Genomic DNA, 24,848 nt, shown 5'->3' with positions numbered 1-24,848 from the left:
CAGTAATACCTTGATGATTTTCTTCTCCTCTTCTAAGCTGTCAGCTGGGTAATTAGAAGGAACAAACTTGGAAGCCTTCATAACTTTTAAAAGCATTGCCTCTCTCCTGATTGGGTTTCTTGACTGCAAATCCCCATTTTGAGGAGGTGCGATGTATAATCCAGCTGCCCTTCATTAGATAAGGTTTTCTGGGTGAGATTTGCATGGGGCTGGGGCTGCTCTGATGGTACCAGGAGGGCTGGGGAGGACATACCAGGGCACGGCAGGCATGGCCACAGCCCCGTCAGCGCTGGAGCTGGACCAGCCAAGCCGGAGGCGTTTTGTGGTGGCTGAGAAGTCAATCACAGCAGGATCCTGACGTTCGGGAACCTTACAGAGTCTATAAATTAACACGCCAGCTTCTCTGTAGGTTAGAAATCCACACCCACCAGGGGAGACCCCTCGGCGTCGTGTGAGCGCCAGGGGAGCGTCTCGCCGGCATGTGCTGAGCTGCACTGGAGCCAACTGTGATCACAGAATCGTGGAACAGTTTGGGTTGGAAGGGACCTTCAAAGCTCAGCCAGCCCAACCCCTGCTATGAGGAGGACACAGAATCAGAGAATGACTGTGGTTGGAAGAGACCCTGAACATCACCGAGTCCAATTGTAACCCACCCCTGGCACTGCCCCATGTCCTGAGCACCTCAGGTCCGTCTGTCCAGCCCTCCAGGGATGGTGACTCCAGCACTGCCCTGCACTGTTCCAATGCCCCACAGCCCTTTGGGGAAGAAATTGTTCCCCAGATCCAACCTCAACCTCCCCTGGCGCAACTTGAGGCCGTTTCCTCTGCTCCTGGCGCTTGTTCCTGGGGAGCAGAGCCCGACCCCCCCGGCTCCAAGCTCCTTTCAGGCAGTTCAGAGATCAGAAGGTCTCCCATCAGCTCCTGTTCTCCAGCTGAACCCCCAGGTCCCTCAGCCGCTCCATCACACTTGTGCTCCAGCCCCTCACCAGCTCCGTTCCCTTCTCTCCACTCGCTCCAGCACCTCAGTGGAGCGAGTTCCTCCCGCTGCCCGTTCCCCGTCCCGCTCTGTGCGGACGGCCCGGCCCGGGGCAGCAGCGCCAGCCCGGCCGAGCAGGGCGCCCGTGGGTCCTGCCCTCCCTCAAGATGGCGGCCGGGGGCGGCCGGGCGGGGCGGGGCGGGGCGGGGCGGCGGGAGCCATGTTGGGGCTGCGGGAGGAGCCGCCGCCGCCGCCACCTCCGGCCCCAGCAGCAGCAGCCGCGGCAGCGGCGGCGCAGCAGCGGGGCGGGGGCGGCCATCGCCGCCGCTGGGCGGGGGCGGCGCCGAGCCCAGCCGCCGTGCGCCCGGCCCGGGCGGCTGCCGCCGAGCCACCATGGCGGCGGAGGAGCCGGCGGCCGCCCCGAGCCGCCGCCGCTGCAGCCGGCACCGGGAGCCGCCTCCGCTGCTGCTGCTGCCGCTGCTGCTGCTCCCTTTGTTCCCCCCCGGGCTGGGCGCCGCCGCTCCGCCGGGCTGGGCCCCGCCGGCCCGCGGGGGCTGCCCCGCCGCCGCGCCGTGCCGGGCGCTGCCGCTGCCCCCGCGGCCGCCCGCCCCGCGCCGCCGCTCCCCGGCGCGCTGCCCGCCCCGCGCCGCCCCGCCGCGCCCGCTGCCCTGCCCGGCGCCAGCCCCGGGCCGGCGGGAGCGGCGCGCAGCCCCCAACCGCCACCCGCTGTTCCCGCAGTACAACTACCAGGCGGAGGTGGCGGAGAACCAGCCGGCGGGGACGGTGGTGGCGGCGGTGGCGGCGCAGGACCCCGACGGCGGCGAGGCGGGGCGGCTGGTGTACTCCATGGACGCGCTGATGAACAGCCGCTCCCGGGAGCTCTTCAGCATCGACCCGCGGGCCGGGCTCATCACCACCACCGAGGCCCTGGACCGGGAGAGCATGGACCTGCACTACTTCCGCGTGACGGCCACCGACCACGGCGTGCCCCGGCTCTCCGCCACCACCATGGTGGCCATCGCCGTGGCCGACCGCAACGACCACGACCCCGTCTTCGAGCAGGGCGAGTACCGGGAGACCATCCGGGAGAACGTGGAGGAGGGCTACCCCATCCTGCAGCTGCGGGCCACCGACGTCGACTCCCCGCCCAACGCCAACATCCGCTACCGCTTCGTCAACGAGCGGGCTGCCCACGCCGTCTTCGAGATCGACCCGCGCTCTGGGCTTATCACCACCAGCGGGCCCGTGGACAGGGAGAAGATGGAGAGATACTCCTTGGTGGTGGAGGCGGATGACCAGGGGAGGGAACCGGGGCCCCGCTCGGCCACGGTCAAGGTCTACATCACGGTCCTGGATGAGAACGACAACACCCCTCAGTTCAGCGAGAAGCGCTACATCGTGCAGGTGAGGGAGGACATACGGCCCCACACCGAGATCCTGCGCGTCACCGCTACGGACCTGGACAAGGACAACAATGCGCTGGTCCACTACAACATCATCAGCGGGAACAGCCGGGGCCAGTTCTCTATTGACAGTGTCACCGGGGAGATACAGGTGGTGGCCCCACTGGATTTTGAGGTGGAGCGGGAGTATGCCCTGAGGATCCGTGCTCAGGACGCGGGGCGCCCTCCCCTCTCCAATAACACCGGCATGGCCAGCATCCAGGTGGTGGACATCAATGACCACGCTCCCATCTTTGTCAGCACCCCTTTCCAAATCTCAGTTCTGGAGAACGCTCCCCTCGGCCACTCCGTCATCCACATCCAGGCCGTGGACGCGGACTACGGCGAGAACTCACGCCTGGAGTACAAACTGACGGGGATCTCGGCTGATACACCCTTCGTGGTGAACAGTGCCACGGGGTGGATCACGGTCAGTGGGCCCTTGGACCGGGAGTCGGTCGAGCACTATTTTTTTGGGGTAGAGGCTCGGGACCACGGTTCTCCGTCTCTATCCGCCTCTGCCAGCGTCACCATTACTGTCATGGATGTCAACGACAACCGCCCCGAGTTCACCCAGAAGGAATACTTCATCCGCCTGAACGAGGACGCAGCCGTGGGGACCAGCGTCCTCAGTGTCACAGCCATCGACCGGGACGTGAACAGTGCCATCACCTACCAGATCACGGGAGGCAACACGCGGAACCGCTTCGCCATCAGCACGCAAGGCGGGATGGGGCTCATCACTCTGTCTCTGCCGCTGGACTACAAGCAGGAGCGACGGTACGTGCTCACGGTGACGGCCTCCGACCGCACCCTGCGTGACAACTGCCACGTTCACATCAACATCACTGATGCCAACACGCACCGGCCCGTGTTCCAGAGCGCCCACTACTCCGTGAGCATCAACGAGGACCGTCCCGTGGGCAGCACGGTGGTGGTGATCAGCGCCACAGATGATGATGTGGGGGAAAACGCCCGCATCACATACTACCTAGAAGATAACGTCCCTCAGTTTCGCATCGATCCGGACTCCGGGGCCATCACTCTCCAGGCGGAACTGGACTATGAGGACCAGGTCACCTACACGTTGGCTATCACTGCCAAGGATAACGGGATCCCCCAGAAAGCGGACACCACCTATGTTGAAATCATGGTCAATGATGTTAACGACAACGCCCCCCAGTTCGTCAGCCCTCACTACCAGGGCATGATCTCCGAGGACGCACCCCCCTTCACCAGCGTGCTCCAGATCTCTGCCACCGACCGGGATGCCCACACCAACGGGCGAGTGCAGTACACCTTCCAGAACGGGGAGGATGGGGACGGAGACTTCACCATCGAGCCCACCTCGGGGATCGTTCGCACCGTCCGCAGGCTGGACCGTGAGAATGTCCCTGTGTACGAGCTGACCGCGTACGCTGTGGACAGGGGCATCCCCCCTCAGCGAACTCCTGTCCACATCCAGGTCACCATTCAGGATGTGAACGATAACGCCCCTGTCTTCCCCGCTGAAGAGTTTGAGGTCTTGGTAAAGGAGAACAGCATCGTGGGGTCTGTTGTGGCCCAAATCACGGCTGTCGACCCGGATGAGGGACCCAACGCCCAGATCATGTACCAAATTGTGGAAGGCAACATCCCTGAGATATTCCAGATGGACATCTTCTCTGGGGAGCTCACAGCGTTGATAGACCTGGATTATGAGACAAAACCCGAGTACGTGATTGTAGTGCAAGCCACCTCTGCCCCGCTGGTCAGCAGAGCCACGGTCCACATCAAACTCATTGACCAGAATGACAACAGCCCCGTTCTCAAGAATTTCCAGATCCTGTTCAATAACTACGTGTCCAATAAGTCCAACACCTTCCCCTCAGGGGTCATAGGGAAGGTCCCAGCTTATGACCCAGATGTGTCTGACCGCCTCTTCTACACCTTTGAGCGGGGAAATGAACTGCACTTGTTGATTGTAAATCAATCGAGCGGGGAGCTGAGGCTCAGCCGTAAGCTGGACAACAACCGTCCACTCGTGGCCTCCATGCTGGTGACCGTCACAGGTAGGGTGTGAAGATCGTTAAATCATTAAACCTTTAGTACAGCTCCTCGGGGGCTCTGTGTGGTCCTCCCTGGGGAGCTCCTTCTGCATCAGGAGGGCGAGTTGGGGAACGGCAGCAAGATTGGGACTGGGGGTCCCAGTCAGGGAGTACTGGGGGGACTGGGGAGGGTGGCAGTGGGGGCACGCTGTGTGAGGGGGCTGGGGCCAGGGGTGGTCTGCGAGAACAAAGCATCGTTACTCAGCGCTGAGGATGGCTTGTAGCTGCTGGTGAGACACCTTCGGAGGTGCTGTCACCAGCGAGGCTGTGACATGTGCTGGAGGGTGCTGGCTGGGCCAGCAGCCAGTTCCTGGGGTGGCCAAGCTGCCGGCCCAGGGGCTCGCACGCCGCTTGGCTCCCAAGCCCAGGTGGCTCTTCTCCGCGCTGGGACCGAGCGCTTCCCGGCTGCGCTCGCAGGAGGGATTGAACTCGGCGCAGAGGGAGTCCCCTTAAAAATACCGGTCTGCTGGTAGCACACGGTTCTGTCCGGATCCAGGCTGTGGCACCCGGCAACGCCTGCGCTTTCTGGTGTGACTTCTAAAGCCTGGTACCACCTTTCTGCAGCCAGCTTAGTGTTGCAAGGGACAGCTGTGACAAACCTCAGAGCTCAGGGCTCAAAACTCTCACATCGTGTGTGTTACTGGAGTATCCAAATGCGGATGTGAGCGGTAGCTGCTGGGGTGGCTTTGGGGAGTGTTGGGGTCCCCTCCAGCCGGGCTGAGGGCAGGGCAGAGAGGGACCTGTGAGCAAGTGGGGTTTGGACCTGGAGCTCCCCGCCGCCCGGGCTTTGCCTTCACCATCAGCCTTTCTTTGCTGGCGGATGCGTGATGTGAAATGGAGGCACCCGTCCATCACTGAGCGAGGAGCGGCTGGGGGGGGAGGGCAAGCGCCCTCTTTGGAGGGGCCAAATGCCAAATTACCGAGAGTGCGTGGGGAGCCATACGTTAAATCGTGATGCTCCCCTGTCCCTCGGCTACCAGCTGTCCTCCCCTTTTTACCCCTTCACTCTCTGTCCGGCTCATTCAGCAAGGGGAGGGTTTCTTTCAAGAGATGGAGCGAGGGCTCTAAGACGAGACCCATTCAAAGCGTGTGGCCAGCACCAGCCCGTTGGTGGATCTGGGGCTCCTTGGGGGTTAATTGTACCCGCGGGGCTGTCTCGGAGCAGGTGCGGGCACACATGCCCATCGCTGGAGATGCGGGGGGTGGTTTTGACCTTTCCAGCTTCTGCCCCGGTGTGTTTCTGCAAGCCCTGCCTCCTCGCACCCTTAACCCTGCACAAAGGCAGGAGACAATCGCGTCCCAGGTCCTGCATCCAGCCGCCTCGCGGCGAAGGGGCCCTTGCAAATAGAGTGTCTTCATCTTCCAGGGCCAAGACGGGGAGATGCGCTCGTGGAGGAGATGGAAGGGGAAGAGGGAGAAGCAGGCCTTTTGTTGGCTTTGGCTGTTGGCTGTGGCGGTCTGGGTTGGTTTTTCGTTGTGTATTGTTCAGAGCCCCGCCACCCCCGTGCTGTCGCTGTGTGCAGGGGGAGGGAGGTTCGCAGAGCTGGCAGACAGGACGTTTTCACGGCCGCATTGTTTGCCTGGGCTCCACACGGTGCCGGAGCACCTTCCTCCTGGGGAAGGCAACAAGGGCACCCGGGTGGGTGCCCCAAGGAGGGAGCAGCTTCCCTGCCCACCTGCCGGCTTTGTGGTCCCTTTGTGGGAGATTGGATCCCCCTAAATCACAGGGCAAGAGCCCCTTCTGTGAGCTTAGCCCCTTGGAGGAGGCAGGGGAGACTTGGGCTATCACAAACCAGCTCCTCACAAACCTATGGGCCCCTCTAGCTGCTAAAAACCGCTCTTGGCCGCCGATGATGCAGGACAGCGGGCGGTGGGGCTGCGTCCGTGGCTTACGGCACAGGGTGAGATCGGGGCATTGTAGGAACTGACGTCATGTTGACTTCAAACCATTCCAGACTGGTTTCAGTGGGCCAGGCTGGTGGCAGGGGCAGAGGCTCAGCTATGGCCGCTCTGCTGCCCCTGTTCCCCTGCAGCCCAGAGCTTGCCCGGCTGACGGGATCCGTGTGGCCACCTAAAATCCCAGCCTGGCAGGGAACACCCCCCCAGAGCACCTTTGTTCAGATGCAGGAGTCAGGACACATCACAACTATGTTCTCAAGCCCCGTAAGTGTCCCAGGACTGCCCTGGCCCGTCACAACTCGCATGTCCCTCTTCTCTTAAGGAGCCCGATTTCAGGAGCTTCCCCTCCTGTTGGGTCTGTCACAGGTGGAGGTGCTGACCATAGAGTTAGGGTGGGAGTCTTCTTGGCTATTATATTCTAGTCCCTGTCTTTAGAGCTACTGAGAGAGTGACGTTCATACTGTGTGCTGGGTGAGGGGAGTCTGATCTACTTCTGAGGTCTCTTAACATGTTAAGTATCATCCGAATCTTGAGAGGTCTGTCGAAGCCCTTCAGAAGTGGTGAGGAACGTTCACCTTACCCATACGTGTCCCCTCCTTCCCTGGCTGCTCCATCTGGAGGTGTTTCACCACCCTGTCTGTCCCCACAGCACCTCACCAGCCTGGGGCGGCTGCTCAGGGTGTTGCGGTCAGACCGGTGGCTTTTGCTCTCTCGATGTTGGCTCTGCTGCTCAGGTGATGGTGGTGATGCGCTGATTTCTGAGCTCCTGGTCCCCGCAGGTGAGGGATGGACCTGTGTCAGGGATGCCGTTTGAGCTGAGCTGACTTCTTCCTGATCCCCGGAGCTCCTGGGGAGGCTGAAGACAAAGTGTTTGCTGTAGGGGAAGGGGCTGTGGGGTGGGGGCGTTGGCTGGAGCCCGTGCCTGGTGCTGCACGGCGGGCGGGCTGGGGTGCTGCCCAGGGATCCGGAGGGGGAACAGACCAGGAGACCCTTGGGCAGTGGTTGGCAGCCCTGCTCCCCCCATGAGGTTTCCAGCACAGGTCTGGAGCTCCATTCCCAGGCTGACAACACAGCCCCCCTGGGAGGAATCTGCTGCCCGGCCCACTCTCTGCACCGAGCTCTTCCTTCTGTAGCTTTGCTGCTTTTGAAGCTGGTAGTTGTCAGTCTCAGAAGTGCTAACACGATGACCCGGTGCTGGGTTAGAGCCCCTCATGTCCCCTCTCTCTGCTCCTTTCCCTGTAGGCATGTTTCCAGGGCTCTCCGTTCTGCTGAATGAATATTCACCAGGCACCAGCTCTCCAGCCACAGGATTTAATCAGAAAGGCTGAGCATTCGTGATTAAAATGCCTCCCATGGGGGTCAGTGCCTCCAGCCAGCTTTGAGCTTTCTTTTGGTAGCTTTATTTTTCTCCTCCCCCATTTGCAGCAGGTCATTCTCTTAACCATCTGCTTCCCCTTGCACAGAGCGGAGCGGGAGGCGGCCCTGGGCACGATGCTGGGGTGGGATGATGTGTCATGGGGCCAGGGCTGGTCCCCCATTGCTGTGGGGAGCCAGGAAAGGGGCATTTGTGCCTCCTGCGGTGGGCTGGGCAGTGCCACAGGCGTTGGGCACCCTGCAGCCTGCCCTGTGTGTATGAGGTTCTTAGGGCTGTGGTTTAGTGCAGGGGTTGTGTTAATGTCTGGACTTGATGATGATCTTGAGGGGCTCTTCCAACCTAAATGATTTTGTGATTCTTCCTCAGAGGCATCGCTGGACTCGGCATCGCATCAGCCAAGGCTTTCTAATAGCCATAAATCAGGCAGATGTCTGCCTGCCTGCGGCTGGACACCGAGCGGCCCTCAGGGAGAGCAAGAGCTGTCCCTGCGGTCACAGCTGCTTCTGGGTGAACCAGAGGAGGGAGGAGAGCGGATGGCGGCCGGGCTCCAACCCAGCTGATGCTTAGAGGCAAACAGCAAGCAGGGGACAAAAGGAGAGGAGAGGGAGCGGGGACGTGGTGTAGCTTCCCACTGAGAAGGGAGCTGGTGTCACAGTGCTGGCATTCTGGGGTGCTGCCCCGCCAGACGGTCCCTGGGGAGGGACGCCGAGCTGCTGGTGGCTTGGGGAGCATCTTACCCTACACGGCTGAGCCAAGCTTGTCGCTTTCCACTCGCTCCTGCCTCCCCAGGGCTGGGTGCTCTTGCCAGCCCATGAGACTAGACATGAGGAAGGAATTGTCGCCCCTGAGGGTGGTGAGAGCCTGGCCCAGGTTGGCCAGAGAGGTGGTGGACGAACCATCCCTGGAGACATCCCAGGCCAGGCTGGACGGGGCTCTGAGCAACCTGAGCTGGTGAAGATGTCCCTGCTCATGGAAGTGGGGCACTGGGGAGCTGGGAAAGTCCCTTCAATCCAAACTGTTCTGTGATTCTGTGACCCTCTTCCAGAGAGAAGGTCCCTGGGGGAATGAACACAGGTAACAGTGCAGGTTCCTTGCACTGAGCCCAGACGGGTCTAAATCCTCTGTCACGTCCAGCCAGGTGCTGCCCAGGGCTGTTTGGTGACTGCTGCTTGTGCTGCCGTCCATGTCGGAGCTGGCAGGGTGTCACACAGAAAGGTGGTTTCTCACCTGACTTCTATGTGAGGCTGGAGCAGTTTGATTTCAGAAGCAAGCAGCCCCCCTTCCTCCGGGAGATTAGCTCCTGGGTGACTGTACCCGCCCCGCCACTCCCCAGCCTGCTGAGAGCCTTATCTCCAGAGCACCAGCCCCAGCACGGGAATTTGCAGGGTCTCCAGCAAGCTCTCACCTTCTGAAGAGTAGAAGAGAGAGAGGGGAAAAAAGGGAGACATTTCAATCTTTAAATCCTCCTGCGCTGCAAACTTCAAACTAGGCTAAAGGAAATCAAAAGGCTTTGCAGCGCGGCAGTGATGGGAAGAGAGGAAGAGTAAAGGCAGCTTTGCAGGTGGGGGCTGGGGAAGTGGCACTGACACCGCGGTCCCCGCCGGGGCTGGGCGGGTGCTGGCGAGCCTGCTGTCCCTCTGCCACTTCGCACTGGTTGGCAGGAGGTGAAGCGGTGCCAGGCGGGGTCTGGCTGGGTTTGCCAGGCTTGTGTCACATCTGGCCACGGCACGGGCTGGCCAGGGCTGTCTGGTGGCAGTGGTCTGGGCCATTAGTCTGTCCTCTGTGTCCTGGTAGCAGTGTTTGTTTGAGCAGCTGCCCAGGTTACATCTGTGTGCGGGAGATGTGCCACGCACTTATATCCGTTAGGACAAGGGGTGATGGTTTTAAACTAAAGGAGGGAGATTCAGGCTGGACATGAAGAAGGTATTTTTTCCACTGAGGGTGGTGAGAGCCTGGCCCAGCTTGGCCAGAGAGGTGGTGGCTGAACCATCCCTGGAGACATCCCAGGCCAGGCTGGACGGGGCTCTGAGCAACCTGAGCTGGTGAAGATGTCCCTGCTCGTGGCAGGGGGGGCACTGGATGAGCGACGGGCCGTGGGCAGGATGCTTTGTGGGATACCTCCCGGCAAAGCCAGCTCCCATCTTGGCCAGTACTTCCTGATGTGCAGCGGGGTATGACCCTCCAAGGTAGCGGGATCTATTTGGTTTCTGGGAGCTGTGTCAGTGGGGTGAGGCAGAAGCCCCAAATTGTGCAGCTGCTGTGGTGGGGGCTGTGCCATTGCCTGTCTGGGCTGGTGCTTTGCTGCCTGCACTGCCCACACGTGAGTGTGCCCAGCCTGGGGGCAAGACGCTGCTGATGGGCACGGTGCTGGGTTGGTGCCTGGGAGGTGGCTCGCATGGTGCAGGGTCCCAAGGGGAGGGAGTTTTGTTTCCAAGGAAAACAAAGATTCAAGCGAATTAAACAAACCGGAGATGGGCCGAGGGAGGAAGAGCTGCGGAGCAGATGGTGAGAAGGGGGGAAGCAGGGAGACTGGCACAAAGGCCTTGGAGAGTGTGGAGGAGAGGAAGGAGGCGGCAGGAGGAGAGCGCAGGAAAAGGCAGCATGGGGGGGCAGACAGGGCACAGCGGGGAAGCAAACCCCCCCGGGCCCTGCCTCCCGTGTTTGCCCAACCTCCTGCTGGGACTGCCTTCTGCCTGCTTCTCACCAGCATCTTTGTTCCTGAGAGCTCACTTTGCTGCCAAGATCAGGATGGGGAGGAAACCCAGGAGTTATCTCGGTGGAGAGTGTGATGGGAGGGAGAAGGTGCAGCCACACCAACCGCTCCCCCCAGCCCAGGTGCACCTGCTGTCCCCCGGGATGTGGGTCCAAGCTTTCTTAGCCAAGAACTCGGGCCTTTTGGGGGTCACTCTGGGGTGCAGTGCTGTGCCCTGGGGTGGGAGGGAGGACACCCTCTAAGCAGCAGGCAAAGCCCTGTAGCATGTCCCTGTTCCTTCCCACAGACGGGATCCACAGCGTGACGGCTCAGTGCGTCCTGCGGGTCATCATCATCACGGAGGAGATGTTGGCCAACAGCATCACGGTGCGGCTGGAGAACATGTGGCAGGAGCGGTTCCTCTCCCCGCTGCTGGCCGCCTTCCTGGAAGGGGTGGCCACCGTGCTCGCGACACCCAAGGAGGACATCTTCATCTTCAACATCCAGAACGACACGGACGTGGGCGGCGCGGTGCTCAACGTCAGCTTCTCGGCCCTGGCGCCGCGGGGCGGGCGCTACTTCAGCTCGGAGGAGCTGCAGGAGCAGCTGTACATGAAGCGCATGGCGCTGACGGGCGCCTCCATGCTGGAGGTGCTGCCCTTCGATGACAACGTCTGCCTGCGCGAGCCCTGCCAGAACTACATGAAGTGCATCTCCGTCCTCAAGTTCGACAGCTCAGCCCCCTTCATCGCCTCCCCCTCCACCCTCTTTCGGCCCATCCACCCCATCACCGGCCTGCGGTGCCGCTGCCCGCAGGGTTTCACCGGGGACTACTGCGAAACGGAGATCAACCTCTGCTACTCCAACCCCTGCCTGAATGGCGGGATCTGCACCCGCAAAGAGGGGGGATACACCTGCGTTTGCCGCCAGCACTTCAGCGGTGAGTGCCCGGGGCTGTGCGGGACACAGGCGAGCGGGTCTCTTGACGTCACTGTCACCATGGCAGGGTGCTCTTCCCAGTGGGGAGGTGGGTGTCGGAGCCCCTGTTGGCCTGTGGCGATCGGGCTCTGCTCCCAGCTCTCTGTGTTTCCATGGCACTGGATGTGCAGGGCTGATGTTGCCATAGAAATCTGTCCTGTAGGGAGGTGGCTTGGAGGGGACTCTGGCCACCACCTCCCAGCCTTTTTCACAGAGCAGGAGGACCAAGCTGGACCCTGGGGGCACAGGAGGCTCCTCAGCCCCATGCCAGAGGGGTGATGGGCTCTGGGACCATGGGAGCTGCTGGTTTCAGCCTGTGCCGGTGTCCAGCCGCTCTGGCAGAGGTGTGGAGCACACGCTGGCCCCACGTGCAGTGGGTGAGCTGCTGCCCACACAAAACAGAAGGGGAGGCTGGGCCTATCTGCCCCACCAGGCAGGATCTGCTTCTAGCTGTGGGGGGAATCCCTAAAACAGCCAGTGTCTTGTGGCCACAAGTCACCAAGAGTCTGTAGAGACCCGTGTCCAGCCACTGGCAACCTGGGGCTGAGGGAGGGTGGCCTGTGGCTACTGGGGAAGGAGCCCTTGTCCTCCCTGCCAGGGGGCTGGCAGCAGATGGCTGCTGGGAGCTGCTCTCCTGCTGGTGACTCCTGGGGAGATAAGCGGAGTCAGTGGTAATTAACCCCCAGCGTTTGAAGCGTGAACAGCCATTAACAGAAGGGTTAATGAGCTCGTTTCCTGTCACTTCATGCTGTCTCCTCATCCCCCTTGCACGCCATGGAGTCAGCAATGGGAGCAGGGCTCAAGCGCAGGACTGCAGCCGAGCGGGTCCCTGCGTGGACAGCAGGGGACGAGGGCCTGGGGCATCCCCGTCATCAGCACTAACGAAGTGCAAGGGTGTTTGGTGTCCCTCATCTGGGTGGTTTCCACATGGCTTTGACTGCTCTGTCAGAGCCTGTGTGCAGGGTGAGGAGGCTCCTGCTGCTGAGGGTGAGACTTTTGGAGCCATTGTTGGGGAGCTCAGTGGCGCTGGGCTGTTCCCACACCCCAGAGCCAGGACTGCCATGCCTGTCCCAGGCCTGTGTGGTGGCAGTGCCCAAGAAGGCCCCTCAGCATTGCCAGGATGTCCCTGCCTTGTCCTGGCCTCTCTGTCCTTAGGACTGTGCAGCCCAGCTGTGGCCTGTCCCCTCCTGTCCCATTCCTGTGCCATCTGGGGTCCAAACTTTTCCCTTTAGCTGAAACTGGCATCCCATCCAGCCCGGTGGCTCGGGCTGCAGGGCCGGCGGTGGTAACTGGTTTGCTGGCTCCTGTGTGGAACACCTGGGTGACACCTGGGTTGTTACATCCTTCACATGCCCCCAGCCACCTCAAACTCCTGCCCCAAACCTGGGCCCAGGTCTGCACTCCTGGAGCAGGAGCGGCTGGGTGGCCGCTGCGTCCATGTCCCACAGCTGGGATGTGTCCCAAGCCTCTCGTCATCTGCCCGTCAGAAGGGAACGGAGCTGGGGAAGGGCCTGGAATACAAGTGTGATGGGAGCGGCTGAGGGACCTGGGGGGTTCACCTGGAGAACAGGAGCTGAGGGGAGACCTTCTGATCTCTGAACTGCCTGAAAGGAGCTTGGAGCCAGGGAGGGTCGGGCTCTGCTCCCCAGGAACAAGCGCCAGGAGCAGAGGAAACGGCCTCAAGTTGCGCCAGGGGAGGTTGAGGTTGGATCTGGGGAACAATTTCTTCGCCAAAGGGCTGTGGGGCATTGGAACAGGCTGCCCAGGGCAGTGCTGGAGTCACCATCCCTGGAGGGTTGGACAGATGGAGATGAGGTTCTCAGGGACATGGGTTAGTGCCAGAGTTGGGTTAATGGTTGGACTCGGTGATCTTGAGGGTCTCTTCCCACTAAAATGATTCCGTGATTCTATGATCTCGCTCCCCAGGTGAGAACTGTGAAGTGGACAGCCGCTCGGGCCGCTGTGTGCCTGGCGTGTGCCGCAACGGTGGCACCTGCACCAACAGCGCCGACGGGGGATTCCGCTGCCAGTGCCCGGCCGGTGGCTTCGAGACACCTTTCTGCGAGGTGTCCACTCGCTCCTTCCCACCGCGATCCTTCGTCATGTTCCGGGGCCTGCGCCAGCGCTTCCACCTCACCCTCGCTCTCTCGTGAGTCCTCTCCCTCCTCCGCTGGCCACCAGCACCCGCTGGCTTGCCTGTCCCTGCTCTGGTGGCCCTTGTGCTCCCTGGGCCTGGCCAGGGACTCGGTGGTGCTCTCCAGACCCCTGTTTGCTGGCTTTGCCTTGTCCTGAGGCTGCCCTGGCACCTTTAGCCAAAGGGTTCTGCACTGGTGCAGCCTCACCTGGAGCACTGTGTGTGATTTTGGGCCCCACAGTATAAAACAATATAAAGCTACTGGAGTGTTCAGAGGAGAGTCGCAAAACTGGTGAAGGGTTTGGAGGGGAAGCCGTACGAGGAGCAGCTGAAGTCCCTGGGTTTGTTCAGCCTGGAGAAGAGGAGACTGAGGGCAGAGCTCATGGGGCTGCAGCTTCACCAGGGGAGCAGGAGGGGCAGGGCTGAGCTTTTCCCTCTGTGATAGTGACAGAACCCAGGGAATGGCAGGAAGATGTGCCAGGGGAGGTTTAATTTGGGCATTTCTGAGGAAAATGTTCTTCACCCAGAGGGTGCTGGACACTGGAACAGGCTCCCCAGGGAGGTGTCACGACCACAAGCCTGACAGTGTTCAAGAAGCATTTGGACAACGCCCTCAGACACACGGTGTGAATTTTGGGGTTGTCCTGTGCAGGGTCAGGAGTTGGACTCGGTGATCCTTGTGGGTCCCTTCCAGCTCAGGACGTTCTATGATCTGCGCTGGCACGTGTCCCCTGGCATCAGCTCGTCCCTTCCTTGAGCCTCTGCCCATCCTGCAGCCAGCTCTGCTGTCACGCCAGGCCCAGCCGTGCTCTCAAAACATCTGCTGCATCTTGCTCCCAGCACCTTCCCAGCTGGGCCTGCACCTGGGGCCAGGCCTGGGGCTCCCCCTGTCCTTGTCCGCTGGTGCCACGTGGGAACAGGGACCTCCACGTGCTCCTTGTGCAGCCCCTGCCCTCCCTCTTCCTCCCTTGCCCCAGGTTCAGCACCGTGGAGCCCAGTGGCCTCCTGCTCTACAACGGGCGCCTGAACGAGAGGCACGACTTCCTGGCGGTGGAGATCATCCAGGGGCAGGTCCAGCTGAAGTACTCCACAGGTAGGCTGAGCCCTGCCCGGCTGGGATTTGTTCTGTGGGAGCTGTGAGAAGGCCGGTGCTGAGCAGGGAGAGCGGGTGCTGCCCGGGATGGAGCCTGTGCTGAGGGAGACAGGATTGAGAGGGGTGTTGGTGAGAGTCTGTGGGTGGCACAGGGGACAGCTGTGTGTCTTGGGACCCTGCCTGGGCTCAGGAGCACAAGGGCAGCAGCGTGGGCCTGAGCACAAACCAGGATAAATCCTTCTGTGAAGGGGGATAAACTGCTGGGAGGACAGGCTGAGAGAGCTGGGGTGTTCAGCTGGAGAAGAGAAGCTCCGGGGAGACCTTATTGCACCTTTCAGTGCTTAAAAGGGGCTGATAAGAAAGATGGGGACAGACTTTTGAGCAGGGCCTGTTGTGATAGGACAAGTGGTGATGGTTTTAAACTAAAGGAGGGGAGATACAGGCCGGACATGATGAAGAAATTGTTGCCCTGAGGGTGGTGAGAGCCTGGCCCAGGTTGGCCAGAGAGGTGGTGGCTGAACCATCCCTGGAGACATCCCAGGCCAGGCTGGACGGGGCTCTGAGCAACATGAGCTGGTGAAGATGTCCCTGCTCATGGCAGGGGGGGCACTGGGGGATCTTTGGAGGTCCCTTCAACACAAACCGTTCTGTGATTCTATGATTCTTCTGAGGTCTCCCCTGTTGTCCATCCTTCCTGCCCCGAGGGCTTTCAGGAGAACTGGGGGGCTTCCCCCCATCCTGTGTTCAGTGCTCCTCTCCCCTACACCGCCTGGTGCCCGTCCTGCAGCTGGTCTCCTCAGGGCAAGGACCAGCACGAGTGGCTGGCAAGGGGCCAGCCCCGCAGTGCCAGGGCATCCTGGCCATCAGCCTGGACAAGGGACACATCCCGGGGGACAGGCTGCCTGTCCCAGGGCTGCGATTCCTGCTGCACGGCTGCAGCAGGCAGGGCCTGGCGTGCTGAGCTCCTCTTTCTGAAGCCCTTTTCCATCCCTGCGCGAGGGTTTGGTGCCGGCAGGAGGGGTGGATGCATCCCTGGGCTGTCCGGCTGTCCTCAGCCTGTGTCATCGTCCCTGTCTCCACAGGAGAGTCCAGCACGGTGGTGAGCCCCTACCTGCCGGGGGGTGTGAGCGACGGGCAGTGGCACACGCTGCAGCTCCGCTACTACAACAAGGTACCTGTGCCCCTGCTGTCCCCCAAGCACGGGGCTCTGTCCCCGCAAGGCGTGAGCGAGCGGCTCTGGCTCTGCCGTGCTCTACTCTGCCCCATGGGGGAGGCTGTGGAGAGAAGGTGGAGGTGATTTTCTGCCCTCGGGTGGGTGCAGGGGGAGGTGAATCCTCAGGACCACACTTGGAGGCTGCAGGAATTTGCTCTGTGCACTATCCTTGTCCTCATCCCTTTCCGGCACAGCTTGCTGGGCTCAGGGATGTCCGTCCTGCTTCACCCACACTCCAGCAGCTCCGCAGTGCCTGGGCCATGCTCAGGCCCTTTCCTTGCGGTCGTGTGAGCCTTTGAGTGCCGGGCTCTGGGGCGCATGTGCTGCTAACTCTCTACATTTGTCTTCAGCCCAAGGTCAGCGCCCTGGGGGTGGTGCAGGGCCCCTCCAAGGACAAGGTGGCCATCCTGACAGTGGACGAATGTGATGCCTCGGTGGCTCTGCAGTTTGGCAGTGAAATCGGGAATTACTCCTGCGCCGCAGAGGGTGTGCAGACCAGCTCGAAAAAGTGAGTTCTTTGGGGGCTGCTGGGCACTGCTGCCATGGAGAGAGGAGCAGGACACTTGGGTCCCCTGCAGAGACAGCCCTTCGCATTTGGGACCTTGGCTGTGTTGCCGGTCCCCAGGGATGTCCCCGTCCCAGCTCCTCACACTGGGGAACCAGCTGGCCAACCTGAGGTCACGGTGGGTCTTCAAGCCCTGGGCTTCTGTCCTTGTAGGTCCCTGGACCTCACAGGTCCCTTGCTCCTTGGAGGGGTCCCCAATCTGCCGGAAAACTTCCCTGTCACTCACCGGGACTTTGTGGGATGCATGAGAGATCTATACATTGACAGCAAACGCATCGACCTGGCCTCCTACATCGCCAACAACGGAACCACTGCAGGTACCAGTGCCCCTACCCTGGGAATCGCTGCTCCTGCTCACGTAGCAGCACTGCTGGGATCTACCAGGGTAACGGCAGCAGAGCTGGAGCTGAGCAGCTTCCCATCAGAGAATGGGGCTTCCAAATCCCCCTAAATGAACCAGTCCCCACCCCAGCAAATGTTCTGGGCATGTCCCCTGATCCCAAGTATAGAGCTGGTCTGTCTGGGAGGTGCTAGACAGTCAGTCCAGCTCCACAGCATCTTTCCTCTGGCATAAGGAGCAGCAACAGCCTTGCCCCTCGTCCTTGAGCAGGCAAAGCCTGTGCTGAGTGGCCGAGCACTGGGCTTGTCCCGCTGGCAGGCAGGAGGGGCTGGCGGGCGGGGGTCCCTCTCGTGGGCTGGGGGAGCTGCTGAGGAGCTCCAGGCTGATGTGGGTGATTTGCTTCCTCTAGGCTGCCATGCCAAGCACACTTTCTGCGACTCCAGCCCCTGCAAGAATGGTGGCACCTGCTCTGTCAGCTGGGGGACCTACTCTTGCCTCTGTCCTGTTGGCTTCGGGGGCAAAGACTGCCGGCACCGTGAGTGAGAGGGCACTGCTGGGGATGGGCAACGCTGTGCTGGGGTTGCTGTGGGAAGCAGGGGAAGGGGGCTGAGATGAACCAGCTGTGTTGTCCCTGCATCCAGTGCTCCCTGTGTAGTGCCCAAAAGGATATAAAGCTACTGGAGAGTGCAGAGGAGGGCAGTGAATTTGGTGAAGGGTTTGGAGGGGAGGCTGTATGAGGAGCGGCTGAAGTCCCTGGGTTTGTTCAGCCTGGAGAAGAGGAGACTGAGGGCAGAGCTCATGGGGCTGCAGCTTCACCAGGGGAGCAGGAAGGGAAGGTGCCAAACTCTTTTCTGCGGTGACCAGTGACAGAACTCAGGGAATGGCAGGAAGATGTGCCAGGGGAGGGTGAGCTGGACATGAGGAAAAGGTTCTTCACCCAGAGGTGCTGGACACTGGAACAGGCTCCCCAGGGAGGTGTCACAGCCCCAAGGCTGACAGTGTTCAAGAAGAGAATGGGCAACACTCTCAGACACATGGGAATTTTGGGGTTGTCCTGCACAGGGACAGGAGTTGGACTCAATGATCCTTGTGCGTCCCTTCCAACTCGGGACATTCTGTGATTCTGTGATTCCACTTTCCTTTCCAGCCATGCACCATGCCCACTATTTCCAGGGCAACAGCGTCCTGACCTGGGACTTCAAGACAGACGTGAAGATCTCCATGCCGTGGTACCTGGGGCTGGCGTTTCGGACGCGCCAGCTGGACGGGGTGCTGCTGCAGGCCCACGCCGGCCAGTACACCACCCTGCTGTGCCAGGTACGACCGCGGCCGCTGCACCGAGCCCAAGAGAGCAGCAGAGCCCTGCCCTCCACGCTGGCTCCAGCCCACGCAGGGGGTGGTTGGGGGAGAGGTGTTTAGCAGGCTGGGCTCCCCTCCCCGTGCTCAGAGGGTGGGCTGGAGGCAGTTGGAGGTGGTCAGGTCTTTGCTCACTGTTCCTGGTTCCCTCTCTGCAGCTGGCCGGGGGGCTGCTGTCCTTCATGGTGAGCCGGGGGTCCGGGCGCAGCACCAGCCTCCTCCTGGACCAGCTGCGGCTCAGCGATGGGAGGTGGCACGACCTCCAGCTGGAGCTGCGGGACGTCCGCAGCGGGAGAGACTCGCGCTATGTCATCACCCTCACCCTGGACTTTGGGGTCTACCAGGTAAGTGCTGCATGAGACCCTGGCACCAGGACAGGAGCTGGGGGGTGCTGGGCACACACGGGCCAGGCTGGGGCTGGGCTGATGCCAGTTGCCTCATATTCCTCCCTTTCCTTTTGCAGGATACCGTGGTGGTTGGGAATGAGCTGCATGGCCTGAAGGTGAAACACCTGCATGTGGGGGGAGTCCTGGGCTCTGGCGAGGTGCAGAACGGGCTGAGAGGCTGCATACAGGTGAGTCCATTGCTCTGAGCCTTCTCTTTCCAGAGGAGCTGTTACACAAGGGGGTGGAAACACAGGCCTGGCAGCTGCTGCCGGTGTCTGTCCTGCTGGTGACACTCTCCCTCTGAGCATTTGAGGCTCCGAAGTGCCGTGGTGCAGCAGTAGAGGTGTTGGGAGGCAGCTTCCCCTGAGATTTTGTAGGGGACGGGAGGACTGGAGCCTCGTGTGTGTGTCCTAGCTTCACCTTGACGTTGTCACTCGTGTTGCAGGGTGTACGGCTGGGTGACAGCGTCGCTGGGACGGTGCTGCCCAAGCCCAGCCATGCCCTGCGCGTGGAGGCTGGCTGCAGCGTGCCCAGCCCCTGCGACTCCAGCCCCTGCCCGGCCAACAGCGTCTGCAAGGACGAGTGGCAGAGCTACTCCTGCGTCTGCCAGCCAGGTGGGACCTGCCACCCCTCTGCTCTCTGTGTCTCTGTCCCCTCCTTCCCCCCTGTGGCTCCTTCCTGGTTTGTGACCGCTCTCCCGTCCTTCCCTTGGGCAGGAGCCCCCTGAGCCCCCTGAATCCACCTCTGGGTGCTCTGGCACCTCTCAGGGTTCTTACTTTTACACGGTGCTCCCTGTCCACACTCAGGGTACTACGGCGGGGACTGCGTGGATGTGTGTCACCTCAACCCCTGCAAGAACAAGTCGGTGTGTCGCCGCAAGCCAGGCTCCCCCCTGGGCTACGTGTGCGAGTGCGGAGGGAACTTTTTTGGGCAGTATTGCGAGCACAGGTGAGATGCAGGGCACAGAGCAGGGCCTTTGCCTCCAGTCCCCTCTCATCCCAGCTGCGTGACCAGGGACCTCTCAGTGCCACCCGGCTCCTCGGAGCTGCTGAGCAGCTGGGCTGGTGGCAGGAGAAGGCCTGGGGGATTTGGTGATTTGGTGGTTGCAATAGCAGAGGTATTTCTCTCCCTAGGATGGACCAGCAGTGTCCAAAGGGCTGGTGGGGAACCCCCACCTGCGGGCCCTGTAACTGTGATGTGAACAAGGGCTTTGACCCCGACTGCAATAAAACCAACGGGCAGTGCCACTGCAAAGTAAGGGGCAGCTGTGCCCGTGGGGACCTGGGGATACTGGGCAATAAAAGATTGGTCATGAGCTGGCAATGTGCGCTTAGAGCCCAAAAGGCTGGTTGTATCTTGGGCTGCAACACAAGGAGTGTGAGCAGCAGGTGGAGGGAGGGGATTCTGCCTCTCTGCTCCACTCTGGTGAGACAGCACCTTGAATACTGTGTCCTGCTCTGGGTCCTCAGCACAGGACAGGCACGGACCTGTTGGAGAGGGGCCAGAGGAGCCACAGAAATGATCCAAAGCTGGAACAGCTCTGCTGGGAGGACAGGCTGAGGGAGCTGGGGTGTTCAGCTGGAGAAGAGAAGCTCCAGGAAGACCTTATTGCACCTTTCAGTGCTTAAAAGGGGCCAATAAGAAAGATGGGGACAGACTTTTTAGTGGGGCCTGTTGCGATAGGACAAGGGGTGATGGTTTTAAACTAAAGGAGGGAGATTCAGGCTGGACATGAGGAAGAAATTGTTGGCCCTGAGGGTGGTGAGAGCCTGGCCCAGGTTGGCCAGAGAGGTGGTGGCTGAACCATCCCTGGAGACATCCCAGGCCAGGCTGGACGGGGCTCTGAGCACCCTGAGCTGGTGCAGATGTCCCTGCTCATGGCAGGGGGGCACTGGGGGCGCTGGGCTTCAACCCAGCCAAAACTGTTCTGTGGTTCTATGGCTGTCCCCATCTCCCCCAGGACTTCCACTACCGCCCCAAGGGCAGTGACACCTGCCTGCCCTGTGACTGTTACCCCGTGGGCTCCACCTCACGCTCCTGCGACAAGGAGACGGGCCGGTGCCACTGCCGGCCTGGGGTCATCGGCCGCCAGTGCAATGGCTGTGACAGCCCCTTTGCTGAGGTGACGCCCAGCGGCTGTGAGGGTGAGTGTGGGCACATGGGACCAGTGCCGTGGGGCTGGCGTTGGTGTTGTCACCCCTGTGACCAGCCCCTCGGGGTGCCTGTCTCCACAGTACTCTACGATGGCTGCCCCAAAAGCCTGAAGGCAGGTGTGTGGTGGCCCCAGACCAAGTTTGGTTTCTCGGCTGCGGTGCTGTGTCCCAAAGGTTCCTTGGGTGAGTGGGGATTGCAATGGGGAAGGGGAGAGGGCAGTCTGTCCTGCCAGGGGCTGTAGCAGCCCCAGCAATGTCACTCTGTTCCCGTGGTGTCCCAGTCCTGTTTACCTGGGTTTGAGGGCTGGGAAGAGGAAGCTGGAGGAGAAAATGCTCCAGTCTGGGGGGAGCAGAGCGGGCTCGGAACAGGCTGTGGGGTCCAGGCCCATCACCCAGCCCTGGGGCTGTGCTGTTCCCTCAGCCTCGGTCCCCACCTTCTTCCTGCTGCTTTTTGGTTCCGTCGGGCTCGAGGCCGGGGCCAGGCCTGGCACGGCAGCTCGGCACCCGCAGCACTTTGCTCCGGCTCCTCCAGCCCCGTCCTGGTGTGCGCTGCACAGCACGGGTGTCTCGGGTGACAGTCACATCCTGAGCTGGAGGAGCCCATCCCCGGGGATGGCAGAGGTGTGAGAAGGGTGCTTGGGACTGTCGGGCAGCACAAGCCCCACGGGACGATACCAACCCTGTCCTTCTCCAGCCGCTCGCCCCAGGAGGAGACAGGTTTGGCTCCTAACTGTTGTCACTTCTCTCCCTGGTTCTCTCGCCCTCCGTGCTCAGGCTTGAGGGGTGCAGGTAAGGTTGTTCCCATCTCCTTCCCCCCTGTGCTGTAAGGGCTGCACCATGCGCCTTTCCCTCCCTGCTCCCTGCCTCGCACCCTGCACACTCCCTGCGCTTTCCCCACCGCTTCTGGAGCTGCCCGGTGTCTTCCCAACGCTTTGCCTGGCCTCACTGCTCCTGCGTGCTCTGTCTTGTTGCCAGCACACTAATTAACCGGCACGCTAATTAACCAGCACAACCCTGGCTGCAGCCGCATGCAGGCCCTGCCACCCGCTGTCCTGAGCGCTGGCTCTGGGGGGGTCCGTGCTCTGCCCCCCGGCTGGGGTGGCCGCAGGCTCTGCCAGGCTGGTCCCTGCTTGTTTTGGCTGCAAGGGGAAGGAGCTGGTGCTGAGCAAAGGGTGGTGAGGCCGGGGAGGAGTGGTTGTGGGGTGCGGGGGACAGTGGGACATGGCAGGAGCTGATGGGCAGGCACAGCATAAGGTCCTGTCCCCTCTGCCCGGCTGGCAGAAGGACTTGGGGGACAGATCCTGCCCGGATCTGCAGCTGGGCATATCTCTGTTCTCTGCCGACCTCTGTTCTGTGCCAGGGGAATGCCAGCAGTCTTTGTTGTCCCTGGTCCCTGTGCTTCTGCAGCTGGGGACAGGGTGCTTGGTGAGGACGGCCAGGTGATGGAGGTGGAGATGGGGATGGTGGGAGTGGGCACACTGGTCACTTTGTCACTTCTGAGCAGCAACTGGCGGCTGCTCCAAGCTCCCTGTCCCCACCCTGGCAGTGCTGCTGCCCTCTCCCCATCATGGCACTTGGGTGGGCTCCTGTGCCCTGATCCACAGCCCTGCTGGGTACACTGGGGTCACCCAGGTTCCTCTTGCTCAAAGTGTACATGGTGATGCTCCCGGCCCAGGACACTGCTCTCCATGTCAGCTTTAGCAGCGGTTTTGGTGGTGGGTAACAGCTGATCTCATTCATCACTGGTATCTCCTTGCTTGGGCCGCAACCGCGGTCTTGTGCTGTGTGCTGAACCCACAGTGCAGGATGGGGGGCCCTCCATCCCACCTGACTGCAGGGGTCACATCTGGGGCAGGTTTGCCAGCCCCACAGCAGGGTGATTGTCCTCCTGGGGTGATGTGGCCCTGTAGAGAGGGGCAGGAGCTCAGCGGGCACTGCAGGCTGCCAGAGCTGCGTGAGCTTCAGGAGCCTGTGGCCAGATGTGCCCTGAAGACACAGACATGTCCCCACCAAGGACCAGGCGCTTCTCCAGCCTGGGCTCTGCAAAGTCACTTACTCCACTTTGCAATTCTCTGTGATGGTGCCTGGTGTGCTGCAGCCCTGAGCACCTCGCGTCCTGGGGGCAGTTTTGGGCCCCTCAAGACAAGAAAAACCTTGAGGTGCTGGAGCGAGTTGAGAGAAGGGAACGGAGCTGGTGAGGGGCTGGAGCACAAGTGTGATGGGAGCGGCTGAGGGACCTGGGGGGTTCAGCTGGAGAACAGGAGCTGAGGGGAGACCTTCTGATCTCTGAACTGCCTGAAAGGAGCTTGGAGCCAGGGGGGTCGGGCTCTGCTCCCCAGGAACAAGCGCCAGGAGCAGAGGAAACGGCCTCAAGTTGCGCCAGGGGAGGTTGAGGTTGGATCTGGGGAACAATTTCTTCCCCAAAGGGCTGTGGGGCATTGGAACAGTGCAGGGCAGTGCTGGAGTCACCATCCCTGGAGGGCTGGACAGACGGACATGAGGTTCTCAGGGACATGGGGTAGTGCCGGGGTGGGTTAACAGTTGGACTCAATGATTTTGGGGGTCTCTTCCAACAAAAATGATTCTCTATGACCCCAGCTCCTGTGGAGGGAATGCAGCAGCTGGCTGAGGTGATGCAGGGCAAGGGTGGGATGGGTTGCACGGGTGCAAAGCAGGAGGACAGCCCTGGGGTGTCACAGGCCCCCATCACGTGCTGGTGCTGCTTTTTGGAGTCAACTGGTGCAAGGGTCCCTGTAGGGGGACGTGGTGGGGAAGGCGTGTGTTCTGTGCTGAATTTCAGACCTGCCCTTCCTCCTGGTTTTAGGTGCAGCTGTCAGACACTGTGATGAGGAGAAGGGGTGGCTGGAGCCAGATCTCTTCAACTGCACTTCTCCTGCCTTCAAGGAGCTCTCTGTGCTGGTAATTCCCCGCGCGGCTCTGCAGCCCCGGCAAGGGCTCACAGCCAGGTTTCTGAGAGCTCAGCACCTTTCTCTTCCCATCTCCTAACCCCAAACCCAGCCTGTGGGAGCGTTGGTCTGAGATGAAGTTCACTTTGGTTTTGCTTCATCTCTTGAGCATCCCCATCAGAAATGAAATGCATCCTGCCCCAATATTTGAGAGGAAAACAAATAATCCTGAGGAGGGCTGAATTATGTAAAGCTGGTGGGATGTCTGCCCCATGGGACATGTGTAACCCCCAGACCCTTCAGTGACAAATCCCTTTGACATACCCAGGCAAGTTTATTAAACGCATCTCACCAAAGATGAGCTGTAACTGCAGCCAGGAGTTTCCATGAAAACATTACTAAATACTTGCCGTCTCCTTTTATCTCCTTGGCCTCTGTCATGTGCGGTACTGGGTTAACTGGGCCGGGCCCAGTGCATCCTCTGATGTGTTGCTGGAGGCTTTTTGTCTGCCCAAGATGGTCCCTGTTCTAGGGACCACCGCTGTGAGCGTCCCTGTCTTGTGCTGTGCTTTCCAAAATCATCTTGGGTCCTGTAGCATCCCAGTTTCCCAGGGAGGAACTGCTGAATTGTTCAGTCTCCTCCTTTCTCCCCACTGGCAGCTGGAGGGCTTGGAGAGGAACGAGACTGAGCTCAACACAATCGAAGCCAAGAAGCTGGCCCACCGGCTCCGGGCCGTGACGGACCACATGGACCACTACTTCGGCAACGACGTGCACATCACGTTCCGCCTGCTGTCCCGCCTCATGGCCTTCGAGAGCCGGCAGCGGGGCTTTGGCCTGACGGCCACGCAGGATGCGCACTTCAACGAGGTGAGTCCTTCCCCAGGCCAGGGCGGCCTCTGCTGCTGCTTCTCTTTATCAGCCGCCCTGAGCCTGGGGCTCTGGGGGGGTTGAGGATGGTGTGAGACCCTGTCAGGAGCACTGGGCTACCCAGTGACACCACACAGATGGTGACACACAGGAGCAAGACTCGTAAAGGCCACCTGTGTGCTGGGGCTGGAGCGCAGGGAGGATGAGGAGAGGCAGCAAGCTGGGATTGCTCAGCCTGGGCAGGGGAAGGCAAAGGGAGATCTTCCTGCTGCCTGCACGGCAGGGGTGCAGGGGAGATGTGGACCTGTTGGAGAGGGGCCAGAGGAGCCACAGAAATGATCCGAGACTGGAACAGCTCTGCTGGGAGGACAGGGTGAGAGAGC

At 61.0% G+C, this 24,848-nt stretch overlaps 1 protein-coding gene across 1 annotated transcript in view; it reads left to right on the top strand.

Moving 5' to 3' along the window:
* Positions 1 to 1,369: 1,369 nt before the first annotated feature.
* CELSR3 (cadherin EGF LAG seven-pass G-type receptor 3) overlaps positions 1,370 to 24,848 on the top strand; it is a gene marked incomplete at its 5' end in the record, with an annotated part of 33,492 nt that continues 10,013 nt past the window's right edge. Inside the window, 21 exon segments of the mRNA XM_082060387.1 lie at positions 1,370 to 4,469; positions 10,779 to 11,411; positions 13,376 to 13,598; positions 14,561 to 14,676; positions 15,759 to 15,847; positions 16,240 to 16,397; positions 16,608 to 16,771; positions 17,204 to 17,329; positions 17,942 to 18,111; positions 18,309 to 18,494; positions 18,614 to 18,724; positions 18,982 to 19,150; positions 19,343 to 19,484; positions 19,670 to 19,790; positions 20,497 to 20,680; positions 20,771 to 20,876; positions 21,161 to 21,202; positions 21,204 to 21,261; positions 21,265 to 21,478; positions 23,514 to 23,608; positions 24,256 to 24,465. Of these exon segments, the coding sequence (XP_081916513.1) occupies positions 1,370 to 4,469; positions 10,779 to 11,411; positions 13,376 to 13,598; positions 14,561 to 14,676; positions 15,759 to 15,847; positions 16,240 to 16,397; positions 16,608 to 16,771; positions 17,204 to 17,329; positions 17,942 to 18,111; positions 18,309 to 18,494; positions 18,614 to 18,724; positions 18,982 to 19,150; positions 19,343 to 19,484; positions 19,670 to 19,790; positions 20,497 to 20,680; positions 20,771 to 20,876; positions 21,161 to 21,202; positions 21,204 to 21,261; positions 21,265 to 21,478; positions 23,514 to 23,608; positions 24,256 to 24,465 (6,417 nt within the window).

The sequence above is a fragment of the Streptopelia decaocto genome (assembly GCF_964273445.1).
Source record: "Streptopelia decaocto genome assembly, chromosome: 8".
NCBI classification, from domain to species: Eukaryota; Metazoa; Chordata; class Aves; order Columbiformes; family Columbidae; genus Streptopelia; species Streptopelia decaocto.
Note: the sequence above shows the minus strand (reverse complement) of the source record. Positions and strands in the feature narration are given on the sequence as shown.